The sequence below is a fragment of the Panicum hallii genome, chromosome 5, assembly GCF_002211085.1.
Source record: "Panicum hallii strain FIL2 chromosome 5, PHallii_v3.1, whole genome shotgun sequence".
Taxonomy (NCBI): Eukaryota; Viridiplantae; Streptophyta; class Magnoliopsida; order Poales; family Poaceae; genus Panicum; species Panicum hallii.
Window position 1 is genome coordinate 55,451,388 of NC_038046.1, and position 21,567 is coordinate 55,472,954.

Genomic DNA, 21,567 nt, shown 5'->3' on the forward strand with positions numbered 1-21,567 from the left:
CCTACCATGAGCGGCAGTACTGGTAAGTTGGTGGTGTGACCGTGCTATATATATCGAAATCTGAATGTTTCGAAGGGGAGGAGGAGGAGGAGGTTGGGCGGGCCATGGCCAGCCTCGAGCTCGAGTTAATGCGATCAAGCGCCTCGGTACAGGCAACAGGCAAGCATTGGGACTGCAACCGCACGCGAAGGCAGGTTCCGATCATGGAGCGTTCAGTCGTTCACACAGGCATTTTCTCTGCTCTGCTGCCTCTCTGCGCGCGCCTCTGCCCTCTGCCGCCGGCCGGCCCAGAAACTTTCTAGGCCGTAGCGGGCCGGGCCGTGGTGCCGACGAACAGCCTGTCACATTCGGCAGCAGGCTGCAGCTCGGCTCTGCCCACTAAGGCGGCCTAGCTAGCCCGCAACCAGCGGTGGAGGATGTATCGTAATGTGTGGTCTTCAAGTTCTACATTTTGGTAAACTGGGGTATGAATTTCTATCTTGTAATTGCCTAATTGGCAGTCAAGATAGAGATAAAAGAAAGTAATGCATGCCCGTCTGAGCGTTTGTTTGTGCCTAATAACAGGTACATAAGTTAAGCAACCATTTTTTCGATTAAAATAAATCAGTGTTTCACATATGACATATAGCGCTTTTTCCTAAAGACATGTCCTCGCAACTTATAAGATTCAGCTGAGGGCATCCAAACACATGATTGCATTTTCAAACTCGCCCATTGCAAACTTCTAACACGCAATTTATAGCAGTGGCGCAGCTAGCAGTCAATCCAAGGGAGACCGAGTATATCGTACCTATTGCTTAGTATTAGCATCTGCTTTAAATAAAAATTATACAAACTATGAAATAGATGTTTTTTAGGAAGCAACTCTTGAGGTTTAAACTTTAGAAGCAAGGAAAAAAATAAAGAAGCAGATTTGAACTACGGTAAGTAAGCAAATAAAACTGATAGATAACTAACTGATACTGGTATGACTGCGCTCGTATGCAGCAGTACTAGTATCCAAACTAGCAAATGAACTACTCCATGAAAGTCAAAATGCATAGGAGAATATGCATGCATGTAGCCATGCACATGCGCAAGAGTAGTGCACATGTAATAAATATAGACTTCCATCCTTTATGCATGATCTGCTGCAGATGCATATGTCAAACACAAATTGTTGGTCTACAAATGTTTTATAGCCGGAGCCCACTGTAGCCCTAAAAAGGCTCCGCCAGTGAACACGAGTAGGATCCGAAGAAACAGACCACAATTCAACAACCAAGCAACCAGATCACATCAGCCCTTAAAGCCTTCGGTCGGTGACCAGCTCAACTATAGCGCACATCACGGGCAAGGCCAAAATGCCACAAAACAACTTGGAACCGCCTAACTTGCTAAGCAAACCACACTTCGGCGACTTCTTCTTCCCAATGAAGACGTCGGTGAGCACCGTCTTGGACTGCAGCGACGCCTTTAACATCTCCAAACCCTGCACAGGTAAAACATTTTTTTTACAAATTCTCTAGCAACTTTCAACGGATCATTATTCTTACATTGGCTTTATTTGTGCTACTAACCTCAGCGTAGCCGAACTGCACGGTCTTCTCCTGGAGTGCGCCGATGTCCTTGACGCCCAACGCGCTCAGCAGAGCGATGGCAGAGACGGTTGACATCGGCGCGATCTTGAGGTCGTCCATGACCGTGAACATGGCGGCAGGTGCTGGCGGCGGCGCAGCTGCAGCTGCTGCCTCGTGACCACCGTGCCCGCCGCTCGAAGCCATGCCAGCAAGCTTCTTGGTGGCGGCGCCGATTTACAGGTTGAGGATGGAGAATTCAGCTCGAGATCGATAGTAAATACTTGGGGTCTGTTTAGATTGCAATTTTTTGCAACCGGAGATACTGCAGCGCTTTCGTTTGTATTTGACAAATTTTATCTAATTATGGACTAACTTGGCTAAAAAGATTCGTCTCGTGATGTACAATTAAACTGTACAATTAGTTATTTTTTTACATACATTTACTGCTCCATGCATGTGTCCCAAAATTGATGTGATGGAGAGAGAGCGTAAAAAGTTGGAATTTGAATGGGAGCTAAACGAGGCCCGGGTTAATTCCCAACGCAGAGTAGGCGTGCGTTTAGGGCTCAAGAACCGAGACATGCGTATGCCAGTCCCAACGCGCAGAATTCAGCTGGAGATCCAATAACTTCGCGCGCTGCTTAGGGCGGTCTCAACGAGATTTTGGATAGAGTTTTATGATATTAAATTATATGTTATATTATTAATTTATTAATTTTGTTAATATAGCGAGAAAATGTAGGAGTTTAATGTAATATGAGAGGAGTTTTATCACTATAAAACTCATCTAACATATTTAACTAGTTTCCAGTCTTAGTAACTGTGCCGTAAAACTGTGCACTGATAATAGCCTTAATGTACTGCTACGGGGTGTTTGGTTACAGGACTAAAGTTTAGTCTTTGTCACATCAAATCTTCGAGTGCTAATTAGAAGAACTGAATAAGACGTAATTATAAACTAATTATATAGATGGAAGCTAATTCGTGAGACAAATCTATTAAGCCTAATGAATTCATCATTAATATATGTTTACTGTAGCACCATATTATCAAATCATAAACTAACTATACTTAGTAGATTCGTCTAGTAAATTAGTCTCCGTCTGTACAATTAGTTTTGGAATCAGTCTATATAAATATTTATAGTTAGTAAATACAATTAGTATTAGAATCAGTCTATATAAATATTTATAGTTAGTAACTACATATGACAGGAAAAAGTACCAAACGCCCGGATCGTAACTACTCCTGCTAATATTCGACTTGCATTGAATAATAGCCAACGAACGAGCTTGTTATTTAGCCACCTGCTAGTGGTCATTTTTTTTTTGCAACTACTTCCACATTTTTCCTCTTTTTTTTAAGGATATTCTTTCCCTTTTTTCTTTTTTTAATGATCAACTTTTTTAATTACAGAATTTGTTGATTCAAGATTTTCGCAAGAAATGTTGATTTAACGTTTTCTCAATGATTCAACTTTTTTAAACAATTTATTGGCTCAACTTTTTAGTAATTCAACTTTGTGTTTATGGGCCTTGTTGATCAACAAACTTTATACTCGTGGCTATTAACTAGCTAAAACTGTCGAAGGAGGCCTTATTAGCTCCAACAAAACAAAGTTGTGGCAGCACGCTGAACCATTCGGTGCAGCCATACAGTCAACCAACACAAGAAGGAAAGATCGTACCCTTTCAAAAAAAATGAAACAAAGGTTGTATATGATCTTGTACCGGCGGCAACCAAACACGGTCAAAACTCAAACGAACCGTTCCATCCAAGATCATTCCAATCAAGTGAACACCACCCCATTCACGTTCTGCTTGGTTCGAGGCTTCAAGCATCCAAGCACAGCCCAAGTAACGCACACGAAACCATTAGCATATGCCAAGTTCAACGATTTCTGAAACAGATGTACATCTACTTCAGGCGTGCTTTGGGAGCCCCTAAACTAAAAGGTTTCCCTGACGAACAAATACGGATTCCGAGACCCCAATCCAGCAGCTCCTGCACCACCACTACTCCCTTTCGCGCCGAGGAAGACGTCGGTGAGCACCGTCTGCGACTGCAACGACGCCTTCAGCAACGCCAAACCCTGCCCATGGATCGAAAGTCAAAACGCATGCATGGAAACGTCAGAATGCAACGGATCAGTTACACACTAATCTCAATGCAATCCAATAATTATACATGACCTCAATCAAGATAATTACCTCTTGGTAGCCGATCTCCACTGTCTTGGCCTGGAGCCCGGTGATGTCGGTGACGCCGAGGGCGGCGAGGGCGGTGACGGCGCAGATGGTGGACATGGGCGCCACTGAGAGATCGTCCATCACGGTGTACGTCACCATGTCCCGCACGTACCCCGCGCTGCTCCCCTCGCCCGCCGCCGCCGCCGGGGGCTTCGCGTCACCGTCGGGCTCCACGAGCTGCACCTCCGTCGTCATCTCGACCTTGCACACGGGGCACGGCGTGCCGCTGACCCTGGTGGCGTAGTCGTAGCAGCGAGGGGAGCAAGGGCAGCCCTTGCACCTGAAGAGGCGCCCGTTCGGCGCCGGCGCCGGAGCCGCCGCGGTGACCACCAGCTGCAGGACGGCGGGCTCGAGCAGAGCTTTGGTGGCCTCGCGGCGGCAGACGTGGCTGGCGTCGAGCGCCTCCACGCTGCGGTGGAGGTTGCCGACGGAGCCGACCATGGCGCCCGCGGCCGGGAGGAGCTTGGCCACCGCGCTGGTGGGGGCGGCAGGGCCGTCGAGCTGTGGGACGACCGAGCCGGCCCCGGCGCCTGCGGTGAGGAGCTGCGCGACCGCGCCGAGGGGGAGCGTGAGGAGGGAGAAGAGGAAGTCGACGACGTCCTTGCCGGTCTCCGCGTACAGCACGCGCCCGGCCTTGGTGTCTACGAGCAGCTTCATCTTCATGGTCAGAGGAGCGGCGGGTCTCTCTGCCATCTCAAGAGTCTTGGAAAGTCCGAGAAGACGAGCAGTTTGTGGGGGGAGCTCGAGCGTGAGGCAGACGGTGAGAGGGAGACGAAGCTAGTGGTCGAATTGCATCGGTTGCAGTAGCATGAGCCATGAGCACCAGATTTAATGGCCTCCTGGGAGACGAAAAGATCGCCGTGCTTGCATCGATGGCCGCGCGAACGCGACCGTGTCGCTTCCACCCCCTGGGCCGCATGAGTACAGGAAGCATGTGAGTGTGCACCTGAAACAAGAACAAAAATATGATGCAGTTCAACCATGCGACGCAGTCATCCTATGGGTTCGTATTCACAGGAATATGCAGCGCAACAACACAAGAGGCTTTGGCAATAGAAAATTCTAAATTTTAGTGTCGTATAAATAAGTTATCTTGGACAAACATAGATGCCGTTGAACAAATAGAATCATGACAGAGACATGTAAAGTTGTGAAAATGATAATTGCTAAGCACAAGGATAGGGATGTGTATGTTATCCTTTTAATCGTACAGATCTTTACTAGATGGCATAACATATTAATATTATTGCAGACATTACCATCAGAGAATATGACACTGATACCCAACAAGACAAAAGTTTTGCATGCTGACTGTGCATTTAAACTTTTTGCCATCAACTTTTTTCTTGTTCCAAACCAAAAAAATTCATAGTTTAAACAGAATCGGGAGACAGCAATTTGAAGAAAGATTCATAACTCACAGGTGGCCTGCAGTTATCTTTCAAAAAATAGTTGGCCTGCAGTTGTAAGCAACTTCAAAGGATGTAGAAACTATTAACTGAAAATTGACAAGTACGAGAAATCAACTGCCTGCCATAAATTGTTTCGTCATGAATTCAGTTACTCTTCAAGCACTGCTACACGAGACAAACTCACAAGTCCATATATTTTTGCCACATAGCATAGCACACGAAAAGGCAAAGGACGTTGTTCCATGCATGCAAATTAACAGGGGCTCAAGTGGCAGTTCTTCATCTTACCACAGGGATTCATAGAATATTGTCTCCAGCACAGCTCTGACAAAACCATTTCCTGCAGTAGTTTAACTTCTAAGTTGTAACTATTAACTACCCTTCTGATTAAAGTTGTGGTGGTGATTTGTACATGAGATTCCCCAAAAAAACTGCCCATTCATAAATAACTAAGCGGCAACTTCCTTCTTGCAACGAACTTTTTTCTTCGGGAGAAAGACATCAGTCAGTACGGTCTTGGACTTCAGGGAAGCCAGGAGTATCTCCAGTGCCTGCATTCGAACAAAGTAATCATCAAATGCACTAACAGTTGATCAAAACAGCTAGTGCCAATTTTCTTTTCTGCTGCGGAGGTAATAAGTACGCCACCTCTTCACTGCCAATGGTTACAGTCCTTTGTTGCAGCGTGCTCAGGTCCTTTACGCCACACCGTGCAAGCAGGTTGATGCTTGATACGCTGGATGCTGGGGTTATTGAGAGAGCATCAGAGATGGTGTAGGTGGTAGTCCCAACAACAAACCCCTTGCTGCTAGTCCCAAACGCAAACCCATTGTTTCTGACATGTGGCATTTCCTCATTCATGTGATGGAAGCAAGATGGGCATGTGCTGCCTTTGATAACTGAAAAGTATCCACAAGTAATACGTGTACCAGTGTGGCTGTCTGTTTTCCCTAAACAAGTGAAGACACTGCTATTCACATTTAGTGGTGCATCCAGTAGCTGTTGCAAAGGACAGAGTATGTCAGGGGCAACGGTAGGGCTGAGATAGGGCTCCTTGCTCTTGCTTGAGCATACATACTTGGCGTCCAGTTCCTGCATGCTGTCAAGCACATTACCAATGCTACCAACCATGTGCTCCTTGGTAAGCAGGTTGACGACGGTGCCCATAGGGAGGCATAGGAGGCAGGAGAGGAGCTCGATGACATCATTGCCAGCTTCAGCGAAGCAGACTTTCTGAGCCTTGGTGTCAATCAAGAGCTTGATCACTAATCCATCAATAGCCATGAAATTCCTTCTTTGTCGAGAGTCTTACAATTTCTCAGGGTTCACCTGTCACCAGATAAAGAAAGTTACACATGCTTCCAGATTAACTGCCATTAAATAGTTCAGATGTGCAAATCAATAACGCTGAGGAAAATGCATACCAATTTCTCAGGAGAAAAATTCATTTTTCAAGATGTTTGAATCAGATAGACGAACATTATTTTGCAGGTTGTACCAGAAAGAGATCAACATGTGGGCTTATAAGTTACAAGAGGGAATTAGCTCAAAAGTATATACAACTTTGGCCGCAGAGAGAAAAGAGCAATCCATGTCTATAATGGTAAATAGTAACAGGGCAGAATGTTAAACTTTCGCTAAAAGGAATCCAGGTTCGGCCTTAGTAATCTGCTTTTCAGAATGTACCATTTCGGAAGAGCAGAAAAGGATGAAGGATTAGGCATGATATCAGGAGTCCGTTCTTCCAGGTAAACGGGCAGTATATTGCTTAGTAAAACATTAGGGACATAGTAAGAGACAGAGATCAGTGCGAACAATTGTAAACCACAACTCTAATGCAAATTATGCAAATGGCTTCTGTTTGAGAGCTGGAATTCTTGAACTCTATATAATGGTACACCAGAAAGGATGACCAACGATCAGGTTCCCAAGTTAAAACACTCCTCATTACAGATTAACTCTACCCAATTCTCCACATTCATGACAAATTCCATTACAAAACAACTATGCTTGGTTGAAAAATATTTCTTTGCTCCTTTTCATTGCATCAGTCAATTTTCTGCATATAGAGCACCAGAACAGAATTTCCATGACGTGCCAAATTTACGCAAAGAGATGTAGTATTGTTCTACTATGAAACATAAGGCTGAGTCGAGTACCACTAAAACCCCCCACAGAGCCCTAGCGGCCTAGCCCGAATCCAAACCGAACCCACTCAATCCCAACCCCCCCCCCCCCTGCCAAACCCCCAAACCCTAACGACCCTAACTGATACAATCAGAGCATAAATAATAGGAGAATCATCATCTGGATATAGGGCGACAGATCAGCGACAACTACATTCTCACAGCAAGGGGGAACGGTTCCGGTTCGTCGAAAAAGGGGGAACGGTTCCAATCAGACAGGACAGATTCATCTCGAGTAGAGAAATGGAAAGATAAACAAAGCTGAGTCAAAGAGGGGGAGGGGCATGGTGGTGGAGGAGGAATCACTTACGATGTCGCCGTCAATGCCCGCCGCCGGAGCCCGCCGCCGAGGAGGATGAGCACGAAATATTTTTTTTCTCGTTTTCAGTTTCGTCCCTGCTACAGATTACAGAACAGGCGTGTTCCAGGCGAATGGGGCTGAAGCTGAACTGGAGCCGTTGGGCAATTGGGCTACGGTAGGCTTGAAAATGGGCTATGGTTTAATTTCTTTTAGCCAATGGGCTATGAATTTGATTTTTTTGGCTTCGGGGTAGGTGGGCTGCCAATTGGCCCCTCATAAGGGAACAAGTCCTCGGCCTACAGCAGGAGTGGAACATGAGCTTGCTACCTTCTTCTCCACCGGCCGGCGGCGGCGGCGGCCGCCTGTACACGGCGTCCTTCCACCGAACCCCGGAGACGTCCGGGAACGGCCCCGCCGGCATGAGGACGGATTCGTCGCCGCGGACGACGGAGCCGTCGAGGAGCCGGACGACGCCAAACAAGTCCCCGACGACGTGCGGCGCGGCGTCGCTGGACATAGTTGGACGATCGCCGACGACGTTGGAGCGACTGGTGGCTACGAACGTCGCAACGCTGCCAGCACACTCACGATTGCAGCGCTGGATTCTTGGATGATCGACGAAGATCCAAAGCGCCCATGGTCCACGTCATCTCACACTCGCACCGGACATGCATCGGCCATGGCGTGTGCGATGTGGTTGCGAGGTCGCGTCAGTTCCGTGCTTAGGTGCTTAAATGCGGATAAGCCAGGTGAGATGTGACGGCATGAGAGTGGCTTGAAGCAAGTTGTGAGATGGTAAATTTTGTTCAAGCCAAAAAAAGAGGAAGCTGGAGGTACTCATGGGAGGGAAGATTAGACACTTGGATGCCACGTGGCGGTCAAGATGGACACCATTTCAAGGGGATGCACTACAACAATTTAAATTAAGAATTATTAGATTCGATGGTGTAAAGCGAGAACATATCAGTAGTCCAGCGACCAACAACAGAGTATTCCTAGAAAATGGGCTTTTCTTTTCTTTGGGAGATATTTTCCTTTTTGAAATTTTTACATGTCTAAACATTTTACCAAAATAATTTTTTTAACATTTTGTTTTGAGGTAGGTCCTTTCTGAAACTTGTTAACGACCCATGTGAGACTTCGGCTTGGTATGCACATCAGCACACGTGAGGGCTATAAAGGCTAGAGATGCCGTGCTTGTCAAGGCCCATTTCGTTTGCGCTACAAGCAAAGTAGAAAGCAACAACATGATCACATAATTCACTCAAATAGTTATAGCTACCTGATCTTTTTAAAAGTATATCAACCTAATGAAAACATGGAAAAATAGTCCAAAAAAGATAGTATGGGTTCACCAGGCCCTGTCACAAGCATATAACCTACCTGTTTCAAAACATAAGATATGTTTTTATCGCTCACAGTCTCCTTTGCCTATAAGATCATCCATGGTTTCATACCCTGAAAAATGCAGTTATTTCTTTTAGTAATAGAATGACGTGTCCATCGACCACGAGTGTCAATAATGAGTCGTTCAAATGTAGAGAGTGTGCGCGTGCCGCGCGCGTTTGTGTACGCGTATCCTTTTGCAATGTTTGTCACAGAGGAAATTAGACGAGAAAAAAAGGATAAATATGAACGGCAAACAAAGACTAATACATTTTGTTTTTTGAAACACAGTACAACACGGACGCTCACGTATACGTACGGACACTCATCCCTATAAATACGCGCACGCAACCTTACCTTAGCCTTATGAGCACCTCCGAGAGACTGACAAATTCTTGATATTAACAAAGTTACTATAGATACCTCTACCACTGAAACTGAAAGAATAAAGAATAGTACCATCACTCGTGCCGAGTCTAGAATTCGGAGGCACGTGCTCACGAAATCTTACCGGCTGAACGCTCGTACACATAAAAAGACTAACACATTTGCGGAGTACAGAACAACGAAGACATGAATACTAGAAGGATGCATTTGAAGGTGAATGGCAGACAAAGACTAACACCATGTCACCAGCCCAAGACTCAGTTCACGTCATTCAGTAATTTGTGCACGAACCGCTTCAAGATTCCCATCAATTCCTCCGTCGCCTCGCTCCGCTGTCCAACAGAGAAGCCATGCCGCTCCCCCACGAATTCGGCGAGCTCAACGGCCTTCCCCATCTCCTTCAGCCTCGCGGCGTAGCGCAGCACGTGGCCCCACAGCACGTCGCGGCCGGGCGCCACGACGAGCGCCGGCGGCAGCGGCAGCGGCTCCAGGCTCACGCCGCCCGGCGCGAACGGGTTCGCCAGCGGATGGTCCCTGGTGGCCCCCGCCGGCAGCGCCATGCGCCAGAGCTGGTCGGACATCTCCACCGTCAGGGACGCGCCGGCCGGGGGATCGGACTCCGTCGTCGTGCGTTCGTTGCTGCCGAAGAACGCGGAGAAGAGGATGTATCCGGCGATGCGCACCGGGCCGAGCAGGATCTGCCCGGCGGCGATCCGGACCACGGCGTGGTGGGCCAGGTTCGCGCCGGCCGACACGCCGGACACGAACGTCCGGGAGAAGTCGGCCGATTCGGCAAGCCACGGCTCGGCGCTAGCGCCCGGTGCGGCAGCCTGCGCACGCAACCAGGAGAAGAACGTCGCGCCGTCCTCGATGGCCGCGGGGAGGCGATGCTCGGGGGCGAGGCGATACTGGACGGAGAGCACCACGGCGGGGAGCTCGGCGGCGAAGCGCTGGCAGCAGGAGTGGAACATGGGCTGGTCGTAGGCGCCGATGCAGTAGCCGCCTCCGTGGAAGTACACGAGCATGGGGAACTTGCCCTCGTTGCCGGCGGCCGCGTGTGGCCTGTACACGCGAACCTTGAGGCCTCGAGCCGCGTCGTACACGGCGTCCTTCCACTGGACGCCCGGGGCGTCCGGGAACGGCCCCACCGGCATGATGGTCGATTCGTCGCCGCGGACGACGGAGCCGTCGTCGAATAGCCGGATGACGCCGAAGAAGTCCTCCACGACGCGCTGCGCTTCGGCGCCGGACATGGTGATGGTGAAGGTGATCGTCTGTTGACGATGCAGACTGCTTGCAGCTTCCGCGAACTGACGATTTTGCACAGCTGGACCTGGGCTCTATAGAGTATACGTATACGGCTATACCAATTGGTTTTTCTAAATGGAAAACTCAAGTCACTGAAGCTGAGTCTAGTGGTGGGGGCAGATATCTCCCCGCCACGTCAGCTCTCACCCTCACTCTCACCGTACTTTCAACCCACCCCTCCAATGCACGGGCTATAGTGCCAGCTCTCACTTCTTTCTTCTCCATGTCACCTTTTCTTTTTCAGATTTAATTATTTCAACCTCCGCGTGGACCAATAGAAACGCGTCACGTCACTCCCGCTTCACCCCTCTCGCCCGACGCCAGCGCGCCACCTCGCTCCCGCCCGCCTCCCGCCCCCGCGCGCCTGCCAACACGGGCGAGAGCGGGGCGATAGCGCCCGCTCCCGCCTGGCGGGATCCATCTCGCCCTCTCTCCCACCCGCCCGCCTCCCGCCTGCGCCGCGCCGATACGGGGACAGTACCACCCCCCATTGGCACCAGCCTGAGTGAGGCACGCGATGCACGGAAGGTTATTGTCTCTGGCTACGCGCTCACGTCACACTCAAACTGACCGCGGCTTGTCACCATTTTTAAATGTGGTTGTACCGTGAGAGGTTCCACACTTTCAGCCCCTTTGGTTTTGGAGGTTAAAGTTTAACCTAGATTCTTGTCATTCATAAGTATTAAATAAAATTTATTTATAAAACTTTTTTCACAGGTGGTTGCTAATTCGCGAGATGAATTTAATGAGTTTAATTAATCTATGATTTGCTACATTGATACTACAGTAACTGTCCGCTAATCATGGATTAATATACCTCATTAGATTCGTCTTCCAAATTAGCCCAGAGCTTTTGCAATTAGTTTTGTAGTTAGATTTTATTTAATACTTCTAAATAATAATATTTTTTGATGTGATTGGTCGTTCTCTAAAACCAAACACCCTATTTGTTTCACACCCACACGCCCACAGCAGCCAAGATTCTTTCATTCTTGAACACAATTAAAATATAAATATGCACGCATACTTAAAATTTATTAAAATTTATAAATGCACGCGCACAACCTTATCTCTAGGTGCACAACCAAGAGATCGAAATCACCGCAAACATCCCAATATCAACTATCATGATATTTTCTTCTCATTTTCATAAGAACATTCCATCACACATCATCTTTAACCCAAATCTGTGATCGTCGACGTGCCAACTGTCAACTAGGGGAACACAACAACGATAACAACAACATGATTTGTGAATAACGAGTAAAACCAAACAAGAACGGTAGAGCGACCAACACTAACTTAACCATCATCACCAGTTCACTTCATCTGGCCAACAAAACGCTTCAAGATTCGGATCAGCTCCTCGTTCGCCTCACCCCACCGCAGGACGGAGAAGCCATGCTGCTCCCCCTTGAACGCGGCGAGCTCCACGGCCTTCCCCATCTCCTTCAGCCTCGCCGCGTAGAGCAGCACGCGGTCGCGGAGCACGTCGACCTCGGGCGCCTCGACGAGCACCGGCGGCAGCGCCACTGGCTCCAGGTCGGGGCTGTCCGGTCCGAATACGTTGGCCAGTGGGTGGTCCCTGGTAGCCCCCTCCGGCAGAGCCATGCGCCACAACTGATCGGCCATCTCGACCGTCAGGGACACGCCGTCCGGGGGATCCGACTCCGCCGCCGTGCGCTCGACGCCGCCGAAGAACGCGGACAGGAGGGCGCACCCGGCGAGGCGCACCGGGGCGAGCGCGACTTGGCCCGAGCCGGCCCGGACCGCGAGGTGGTGGGCCAGGTTGGCGCCGGCCGAGACGCCGGACAGGAACGTCCAGGCGAAGTCGGCCGACTCCGCGAGCCACGGCTCGGCGCCCGCGCCGAGCGCCGCCTGCGCTCGCAGCCAGGCGAGGAACGCCGCGCCGTCCTCGATCGCCGCCGGGAGGCGGTGCTCGGGGGCGAGGCGGTACTGGACGGAGAGGACGACGGCGGGGAGGTCGGCGGCGAGGCGCCGGCGGAGGTAGTCGGCTCCCCCGAGCTGGTCGTAGGAGCCGACGCAGTAGCCGCCGCCGTGGAAGTGCACCAGCACCGGGAGCTTATTATTAATACTACCCCCTTCGCCGGCGGCCACGGACGACGGCGACGGCCTGTACAAGCGGACCTTGAGGCCGCGCGCCGCGTCGTACACGGCGTCCTTCCACTGGACGCCGGGGACGTCCAGGAACGGCGGCTCCGCCCGCATGAGCACGGCCTGGTCGGCGCGCACGACGGAGCCGTCGCTGAGGAGCCGGATGACGCCGAAGAAGTCCTCCACGACGTGCGGCGCCGTGTCGCCCGGCATGGTTGGTGGTGGTCACGACTCACGACCGGGGTGGTTGGCTCGGATTGGATCTAAGCGGATTTTTGGAAGGGGGGAGGAGGAAGAGTGAGATGAAATTCAAGGTCCTTTGCTGCTGGCCTGCAGCCTTGCCTCATCGTCGCTGGGATTCGTGTCGTTGAGAGTGTCGAATGGGCTGGTATTGTTCGGATGACGAGTATCTCTTTCCTTCTATCTTTTTTAAACTTTAGAGCCGGTAGATTAGTAGCCAATTTATCTATTAGACGTTAGATCCTAGCAGAGGGAAAAAAAATTCTAGAATGGTCCACCAGACAGAAAGAAATCAGCCTAGACAGGCGTCAAATCCTATGGTAGGAAATGCCTGGGCACTACCGAAAAAAAAATCTAGAATACTTTAGAAGAGAAAAAAAAATAGAGATCAGATAGCTGCAGACCAGCAACCAAAAAGAATCTAGAATATTCCAGCAGAGGACAACCAAAGATGTCAGAGAAGTATATTAAAAGTGAAAGAAAAGATACCCAAAGATGGACGGCACCTATCTGGAATGATCTCGCCGTAACAGGAGGTTAGATACATTAGAAAAAAAACTTCATCACGTCACACATATAAAGGAAGGTAAAGAGCTCCAAAACGACTGCGCCCGCAAGCCGCTCCGCTGCACACGGCGACTGCGCCTCCGCCTTGATCCGCTGGAGTCTTCAACGCTTTGATCTCGCGCAATACTGGTTCGCGCGGATCCCCCAGCCGCCGGCGCCCATCAGCGACTAGGGTTTTTCCGTCAGCTACTCAGCTAAGTTTGCGACTCCTTTGCCTGGATAGCAGAAGAAGCTGGGCCTTATCGGGCCGAAAATACACCGCCAGATACAAAGCCTGCTCACTCGTGGTGGCTCAGACACACTGATAAAAAACATAGATAGAAATACGTGTCATCTGGCTAACTGATAAAAAATTCAATCTATCTAACCTCATTTCCCTTACTAATTTAATTACCTAATATACCATAAATATCTCTATGCTTGACGAGTTTTTAGCATAAAAATTATGAATTTCATTTTGATTACATACACACTAGCCATATTAATAAGATAAAATATTAATAAGATACAATATTATCAGCTCACGGGTCCTACGGACGCGCCAAATTTCTAGTGTTTTTTATGGCCCAAAAAGGTGACGACGGCGAAAGTGCGTGAGCGAGGCTGGATTGGTTAATGGGCCATGAGGAGATTAGGTTGGGATTGTATGCAATTGTGGGCCAGAGGACAGGCTTGCGATTCTGGGCTTCTGGCCCATTCTATTGGATGTTTGCATTGGAGGGAACCGGGGATACAAAGTTGTTTTTTATTCGAAATTTGAAAACTAGGGATACACAAACTTTGCACCACGATTTATTCGACTACAGACGAACTCCAGACGTTATACCTGTCGTCGTGGAGAATCAGAGCACGAACAAGACGATCAAAACCCCCAAAAGGAGACGGACTTATCAGACCAGCAATCCCCAACATTTGTACTAGTACTAGTTGCACCCGGCGCAGTCGCCATTGTGGACAAAGCTCTTCATGACTCGGATCAGCTCGCTGGCGCCCTCGCCCCACGGCTGGCGGGAAAAGAACGCGTGCTCCTGCCCCTCGAGGACGGCGAGCTCCACGGGCTTCCCCATCCCCTCCAGCCTCGCCGCGTAGCGCAGCACGCGCTCGTGGAGGATGTCGCACCCGGCCGACACGACGAGCACCGGCGGGAACGCCACCGGCTCCAGGCACGGGCTGTCCGGGCCGAACGGGCTCGCCGCCGGGTGGTCCCTGGTCGCGCCGGCCGGGAGCGACAGGCGCCACAGCGCGTCGGACATCTCGGGCGTGAACAGCGCGCCCGCCGGGGGCTCCGCCTCCGCCGCGGTGCGCTCGGCGCCGCCGAAGAACGGCGTCAGCAGGACGTGCCCCGCGACGCGCAGCGGGTGGAGGGCGAGCTGGCCCGACCCGCGCCTCACCGCGACGTGGTGGGACATGTTCGCGCCGGAGGACTCGCCGGCGACGAACACCTTGGTGAAGTCGGCCGATTCAGCGAGCCATGGATGATGGGCGCCCGCGCCGAGCGCGGCCTGTCCGCGCAGCCAGGACAGGGCAGCCGCGGCGTCGTCGATGGCGGCGGGGAGGCGGTGCTCGGGGCCGAGGCGGTAGTCGGCGGAGAGGACGACGGCGGGCAGCTCCGACGCGAGGCGGAGGCAGCCGGAGTGGAAGTTGGGCTGCTCGAACGTCCCGAGGCAGAAGCCGCCGCTGTGGAAGTACACGAGCACCGGCAGCTTCCCGGCGTCCCCGGCCGCCGCCGACCTGTACACGCGCAGCTTGAGGCCGTGCGCGGCGTCGTACACGACGTCCTCCCACTTGACGCCAGGGACGTCGGGGAAGCGCTCCGGCGGCCGGAGGACGGCGGGGTCCGACCGGACGATGGTGCCGTCGCTGAGGATCTGGATGACGCCGCGGTAGTCCTCGACGACGCGTGGTGCCGTGTCGCCGTCGCCGAACATGGTGCTCGACGGCACGAAGCGTCACTTCGCTGGTTTTCGCGAACGTCTCTGCACTGATTATTGCTGCTTCACTGAAAGGATCATGTTGCCATTTAGGAGCATATATACACATGAAACGATATAGTAGTAGGGAGTTATAGTTTGCAGTCGCCTTCACCTTGTCAAAAGCTGAAGCCACTTCGTGTACTCCAAGTCAGGGGAGCAGCTGTGATGATAGGTTTGTGCCGTCAATGTTGGCGACTCTTCTAAAAAAATGTTGGCGATTCTGTGATAATACTGTGTGCTAGTATTTAATTTGGTGCTTGTGGAAACTTTGGGAGAAAGGAATTGAACTGATGTGCCAAACTTACAAACAAGACGAAGGTGCACACGTCCACCACCACATAGTGCGACATGCATTTTCAGAGTTTCTTGTTTATATATTTTCAGAGTAATTCTCAGATGAAGGTTGCCGCAGTATATTATATAATTTTAAATCGACCCATATATGTTTTTTTATCTATAGTACGCGCATGTTTATGTTTATACTTAGTGATGCGCATGTGGATGATCTTGTTAGTCGAACGGTGTCAAACTACAAATGATCCAAAAATGATTAAGTTTAGGAAATTAGGTTTCTTATGGTAAAATCTACCCTTCTGGGTTTCAATCTCTCTAACTCGTCAAAGATTCTCATATTTTCAGTTATTTATTTGATCAGTAATAGTTGTGGTGACTTCGCCGATTCAATACTGTCGAGCTAAAAAGAATAAAAAGAGAGAGATTATGATACTCCAATAGAGCCGTGCTTGAAGAACTTTGAGGCGGATGTTTATCGGGCTAAAAGAACTTGGAAGAAGAATTGCTCATCTTTATTGTTTTTTCTTTTCTTTTTTCGTGCAGCAAGTAATTTTCTCGGCACCTGAAAAGCGGCAGAGATTCCCTTCCTCCAGTGGCGGAACATGAATTATACGAAAGAAGGGGCCAGTTAGTGCTAACTCAGCTAATTTACCGTGTATAGCTGTGCTAATATACTATATCTTAAAGAAATTTTCCTGGCCAGGGGGGGTGGGGGGGGGGTCACCACCCCGTTTGGCCTCTACAGAGGTCCGCCAGTGCCTTCCTCAATTAACAGAAATGCATTCGCAAATGTCAAGTAGTACCAGACTCGATCTCTATTCTCTCAACAACAGTAGATAAAGTAATAACTCAAGAATTCAAATTAGGTAGAAGAAGAATTGACATGCAAAAGTCCTTCCACCCGCAGCCACGTGAGGTGAACCACTTCAGACATACTCATACATGATTCAGTTGTACAGACGATTTACATTTTCCATCCAAAAGCGAACCAAGGAACCAAATCGCTCGCATGTCACACATCTGCAATGCCCTTTGTATATATCACCACTTCAGCAAAAGCTAGCCTCAAATGTAGATGGCTATCACTTCCAGTCAACTGGAAGCAGCTATGGCCTACCTGTAGCCTACACAGCCTACAAGGTTCTAACCCACACAGCATTATCGAAGGTCAATGACACGAAAAGCTAAAGCAGATTTCAACTTTATGTGGGAGCATTCCTTGTAGGTTCCAAAGTCATGAGGATGGAAACTCCTCTTGGCGCAATCTCCAATTGCACGCATACCACCTGGATCCGTGAGCTGAAATATTTTCTCGCGGTCTTTTTTGCTGTTCAAATAAAACATATAACTAAGACCACATGACCATCTCATGCAAACAGGGTTTCAGTTCAACGGGGGCACCACAAATTGATTGTCATGCATGACTACAAGTGCTAGTGAGCAGCAGAGCAAAATTACAAAATCTGTGCAAATTTGCCTGGACTGATGAGCTAGGAAACAACATAGCAACCAGAGAAGCTCCACGATGTATGTACTAAATTCTAGTAATTAAGAAAGTGTCAAGATCAGAACAACGCATTCCATCAATTTGTTAACTGGGTTACTGACTTTGCATGATCTGAACAAGCACGACGAGATGAGTACTTAATATTAACTCCATGAAAGGAATCACAAATACTTACAAGGAAATACTACACGATAAAGGGATGCCAAAGATGAAACATTGATAGTATACCTTTGTTTTGAAGGTGCCAGAACTATTGCAAATGCTTCGTGCAGCTCCTTCTGTATGTTAATAACACCAGACATGATCAAATATTAGCATTTAATTCTCAAAAGATTTCCTAAGCAGAAATTGCGACAAAGAAACTAAAGTTCAATTAAGCAAGCAAATTATCTGTGTATATGTTGTATCTAATAGTATTCTATATAGGTAGACCAAAACAAGCAGTCAAACTAGGATTCCCTGATACTAGATTCAAACAAAAGCATAGAGTAAGCATTAAGTAACATGAACCAAATACCTTTTAGCCATTGATATAAACAATTGGACCAGTGTACTGCAAACATTAATTTTGAATTACTTCCAAGCATAGACAGCGACTCAAGAATAACAAAATACAAGATCATTTTGTACATGGCCGCATGTACTTCAGTGATATTTTCCTTGTTTGAATAAAAAAAGACAAATGATATCATGAACTGATAAGAACGACACAAACCTATATATCCATTTATCAACCATAGCACCAACTAATTGGCAAAAGCAATGTAGGATACAGTTGCATTACCTGATACGAATAATGATTATGGAGATCAACAGAAGACATAAAACAGTCCTGTGTTGGATGTGTCTGAAAAAAGAGAGAAAAATATGGTAAGCAAGCGCATATATCCCAAATACGTGCATGGCCGATGGGCATGAAACAAACATATCTCTGTGGTGGCCAAGTTGCATTAAGTTGAGCTTACATGAATCCAACCAAGCTGGTAAGGTGAGCCAATGCTCTGAACAACTCCCGGTATTTCTTCTTCACATGTAGCTTCGCACTGCAGAAACAAAAACAAAATTTAAGTTGTTTATTAACAAAGTGCTGCATTTTGGGCACTGTACTGCAATAAAATGATTAGCCAGAACTAAGGGAAATGCAAGAATAGACTATAAACACTAACCGTATCACTTGTAGATTTCTGTTTTGGAATTATCAAGGCTGTCACCTTAAAATACTCACCTACCTACATAACAATAGAAGGTAATGTCAGTGGTCCAACCAAATCACTGTCCAAGCCTCCATAGGAAAAAAAGAAAAGAAACATACATCTGGGTCCATGAGCAGTGCACCAAAAATAAGCCCACATGTTTCTAGAGTTTTTATGGTATTTGCCTCAGCAGCCTTTAGGAAACATGCTGTCAACTCCTCTGGCTGACATGAAACCATTGGTCAAAACTCAAAATAAAAGTATACTAGTTACAACTGAAGAGCACGTAACACACATACTTTAGCTAAACTATAGCTCACGAACAATGCCATGACTTTATAAAGGTAAAATTTGCAGTTTGAACTTACAACATCCACGCGCCGATAATGGTCAATATCTGAGATAGCACACTCTGGCTTTGAATCGGCAACTCTTGAGGAAAATATTGGTCGATCCACATGTCCTTGTGGCAGCATTGGTGGGTAAGAAGGCTGTTGGGTACTCAGTTGGTACAATTCTTCTTCTACTGGCACAGACAACCGTATTTCATTGTCAGTTTTGGAGCCATATAGCAATGCTTTACTGTCGCCATTCAGGCCATCTTGGTTCAAGATAGCTGGTAGTAAACTGCATAGAATTGGAGTAATGGTGAGTGGAGAGTCAATTAGGGCAGTTTTAAACTAAAACATTTAATTGAATGGATAATCACTTTTGCAGATAGTAAGTACAGATCTATGATCCATCCAAGTATTACCTAGAGATATCACTTTGTGTTATTTCATCACTAGTTGGATACTGGACCTGCAAAAGGTAGTACGTGAATCCATGAGCCACTAGTTATATGGGATTAAATTCTCAAGAAAACATATTAGTAATATCATACCTTCATTGCAAAAACAGATCCAACTCCCTGCCTAGAAAGTCCATCAGGCCCTAGTATGGAGTGCCTGGATAGTGTATCTTCTTTTGGATAAGGTAGACCAACATTTCTGTTAAATTTACACAAATGAATAAACAAAAGTCACAATTTAGCAATCAAGAAAAGATGTATTACTGAACAAGGCACCCAATTGATTTGAATGGATGACAAAAAGATAACAAGGTTCTTCATCACTAGAATGTTGCACTGCAAATGGAAGTAAATGCTGAACAGAATAGTAGCAGTATGAATGGTTTTGCGAAAGGTAACAAGATTAATCTTTGACTTTTGAAATTATGAAAAATGCTTGATTTTTTAAATTTCAATATCCATAAAGAACAATTTTAACTATTAACACCCGTGATTCATCATCAATTATTAACGCTCAATTTTAACTAAATGAAACTCAACATATCAAAGGCATGCATATGACAGAAGATACACATACTGTTTGCAGATCTGCCTGACAGGTTTGACACTCGGTGATGATGCCATTTGATGTCTCATAACGTCCTGCAGTGACCCAGTTGCATCACCAAACAATAGTTAAATAGAAAAACAAAAGGTGAAGTATAATGACAGGAACTAGAGAATTTTAAGAACAGAACTCTTCCACCAAGTTGATGCTGAATGTATTTACGAGCTACAAAATGCAGTGCAATGCCATTTATACCTGTGGTGCATTTGAGTCTGCCGAATGCTTGTCAATCCTGCAACTCGCAGCATAGGTTCCATTTAAACAATGAGGTTCTGTAATATCACCCACATCAAGCTCTGCAATCCTCTGCTGCACGACTGGCTTCAGCAACTCTAGCTCACCAATGACATCCGATAGTTTCTACAACAAAACCAACGGCAATATGATGCACAAAAAACTCAGAAATGTCTCAAACTTCAGCAGGAGATGATCTTTATTTCCAATTGTTTTTCCATAACCACTAGCTTTAAGGCTTGTGTTTTGTTTCTTTTTGATCATGTCAAATGTAAGAAAGGTACTAGTAGATTTTAGCAGTTAAGTACAAAATTACTTGCTCTCTTGCGCATTTTTAAAATGTAGTGCAGTTGTAAGCCAGAACTACATACCTTCTTGAAGAAGTCCTTTTCTCCTGACTTGAACGTGCGGTAGTCACGATGTTTTGGAATAGTCTCGAACAAAAGCCTGCAGCGAATCAGAAGTCATATGTAGCTTAACATTTACACTGATTTAGAAATAAGAAGCTAGGCATAGCAATGCACAATGTCGCTAAGCAACGCACCTCGAGTATCTCAGGAGAAGAACATACAGCTGGATGTGGTTCTTCTCCTCCCTATATACGTTAGCCTGCGCATAGCATGGAAAATTGTTTAACACAACTTGTGATCAGATCAATTGTCGTGTACCAGTCGCGTTAAGTCTACCAGATAAAACAATCACCAAATCGCGATATCGCATTGCCGAATCATGTCTCGCGTTATAAAGTATCAGTGGTTTTATGTGCAGGGAATGGTTGAAAGATAAGTCTTCTTATCAGAGAATTATAGTTAACGTGAGAAATTTGGGGCGCTGGTTAGGGTTTAACGGAGGGGGGGCGGACCTGGGTGAGGAGGCTGTCGGCGATGCGGAAGTAGTTGGGGAGCCTGATGCTGTGGTCGACGGCGATGGCCGGCGCCAATGCCTCGATGTCGAAAGCTCCCCCGCGCTGCTGAGACGGCCCCATGGCGCGCTGTTCTGCTCCCTCCCTCGACGGAGCTTTCTGCGGCGCGGACCGCGAGTCCGCGACGAGGAGGAGGGGGTCCGCAGCGCTGAATTCGCGGGAACCGGGGACGAAAGGATATCGGCGAGACGGCGACGTTGAGGGGGCGGCGCCTCGGCGGCTGTTGGATTGGATCTACGGCGCCGATGCTCTCGGAGGAGGGAAGAGAGGCGGCGGGGCCAAGTGCCACGTAATAAAAATGTTCGCCCAACTGCCGGCTACGTTCGTGGTCCAACGA

General features: G+C 48.0%; 6 protein-coding genes across 7 annotated transcripts; all 6 read right to left on the reverse strand.

Moving 5' to 3' along the window:
• Positions 1-3,313: 3,313 nt before the first annotated feature.
• Positions 3,314-5,644, reverse strand: LOC112894542. Of its 2 annotated transcripts, none has more exons than XM_025962290.1 (3): positions 5,509-5,644; positions 3,770-4,754; positions 3,314-3,651 (listed from the first exon to the last, which is right to left on the reverse strand). In XM_025962290.1, exons 2-3 carry the CDS (start codon positions 4,499-4,501, stop codon positions 3,508-3,510), a joined length of 876 nt encoding a protein of 291 aa, XP_025818075.1. In that variant the 5' UTR covers positions 4,502-4,754; positions 5,509-5,644; the 3' UTR covers positions 3,314-3,507. The 2 variants fall into 2 exon arrangements, with proteins under 2 accessions (XP_025818075.1, XP_025818074.1); XM_025962289.1 differs by lacking the exon at positions 5,509-5,644 and adding an exon at positions 5,230-5,270.
• LOC112894544 lies at positions 5,398-8,042 on the reverse strand. Its single transcript, XM_025962291.1, has 3 exons — positions 7,717-8,042; positions 5,869-6,549; positions 5,398-5,771 (listed from the first exon to the last, which is right to left on the reverse strand). Exons 2-3 carry the CDS (start codon positions 6,502-6,504, stop codon positions 5,670-5,672), a joined length of 738 nt encoding a protein of 245 aa, XP_025818076.1. The 5' UTR covers positions 6,505-6,549; positions 7,717-8,042; the 3' UTR covers positions 5,398-5,669.
• A 1,312-nt stretch (positions 8,043-9,354) lies between these two features.
• Positions 9,355-10,838, reverse strand: LOC112894726 (probable carboxylesterase 15). Its single transcript, XM_025962528.1, has one exon. The coding sequence runs from the start codon at positions 10,731-10,733 to the stop codon at positions 9,738-9,740; it is 996 nt and encodes a 331-aa protein (XP_025818313.1). The 5' UTR covers positions 10,734-10,838; the 3' UTR covers positions 9,355-9,737.
• A 1,060-nt stretch (positions 10,839-11,898) lies between these two features.
• On the reverse strand, positions 11,899-13,316 carry LOC112891835 (probable carboxylesterase 15). Its single transcript, XM_025958817.1, has one exon. The coding sequence runs from the start codon at positions 13,114-13,116 to the stop codon at positions 12,109-12,111; it is 1,008 nt and encodes a 335-aa protein (XP_025814602.1). The 5' UTR covers positions 13,117-13,316; the 3' UTR covers positions 11,899-12,108.
• A 1,125-nt stretch (positions 13,317-14,441) lies between these two features.
• On the reverse strand, positions 14,442-15,700 carry LOC112894802 (probable carboxylesterase 15). The gene has a single exon (XM_025962615.1). It carries the CDS (start codon positions 15,636-15,638, stop codon positions 14,634-14,636), a length of 1,005 nt encoding a protein of 334 aa, XP_025818400.1. The 5' UTR covers positions 15,639-15,700; the 3' UTR covers positions 14,442-14,633.
• A 1,381-nt stretch (positions 15,701-17,081) lies between these two features.
• LOC112892830 (AMSH-like ubiquitin thioesterase 3) lies at positions 17,082-21,293 on the reverse strand. Its single transcript, XM_025959942.1, has 14 exons — positions 21,171-21,293; positions 20,853-20,917; positions 20,680-20,755; positions 20,270-20,434; positions 20,045-20,109; positions 19,561-19,666; positions 19,432-19,478; positions 19,046-19,304; positions 18,797-18,901; positions 18,651-18,713; positions 18,450-18,527; positions 18,269-18,331; positions 17,713-17,762; positions 17,082-17,304 (listed from the first exon to the last, which is right to left on the reverse strand). Exons 1-14 carry the CDS (start codon positions 21,291-21,293, stop codon positions 17,136-17,138), a joined length of 1,434 nt encoding a protein of 477 aa, XP_025815727.1. The 3' UTR covers positions 17,082-17,135.
• Positions 21,294-21,567: the final 274 nt, after the last annotated feature.

Bases quoted from the DNA above. Each gene is read 5' to 3' on its own strand.
- LOC112894542 (XM_025962290.1), bottom strand. From the start codon at position 4,501: ATGGCAGAGAGACCCGCCGCTCCTCTGACCATGAAGATGAAGCTGCTC. The intron at 3,652-3,769 runs GTAATTATCTTG...ATCCATGGGCAG, and splicing joins TGGAGATCGGCTACCAAGAG to GGTTTGGCGTTGCTGAAGGC.
- LOC112894544 (XM_025962291.1), bottom strand. From the start codon at position 6,504: ATGGCTATTGATGGATTAGTGATCAAGCTCTTGATTGACACCAAGGCT. The intron at 5,772-5,868 runs GTGGCGTACTTA...GTTCGAATGCAG, and splicing joins TAACCATTGGCAGTGAAGAG to GCACTGGAGATACTCCTGGC.
- LOC112894726 (XM_025962528.1), bottom strand. From the start codon at position 10,733: ATGTCCGGCGCCGAAGCGCAGCGCGTCGTGGAGGACTTCTTCGGCGTC.
- LOC112891835 (XM_025958817.1), bottom strand. From the start codon at position 13,116: ATGCCGGGCGACACGGCGCCGCACGTCGTGGAGGACTTCTTCGGCGTC.
- LOC112894802 (XM_025962615.1), bottom strand. From the start codon at position 15,638: ATGTTCGGCGACGGCGACACGGCACCACGCGTCGTCGAGGACTACCGC.
- LOC112892830 (XM_025959942.1), bottom strand. From the start codon at position 21,293: ATGGGGCCGTCTCAGCAGCGCGGGGGAGCTTTCGACATCGAGGCATTG. The intron at 18,902-19,045 runs GTAAGTTCAAAC...GTTTCATGTCAG, and splicing joins ATTATCGGCGCGTGGATGTT to CCAGAGGAGTTGACAGCATG. The intron at 17,305-17,712 runs GTATACTATCAA...TTATTTGAACAG, and splicing joins CTGGCACCTTCAAAACAAAG to CAAAAAAGACCGCGAGAAAA.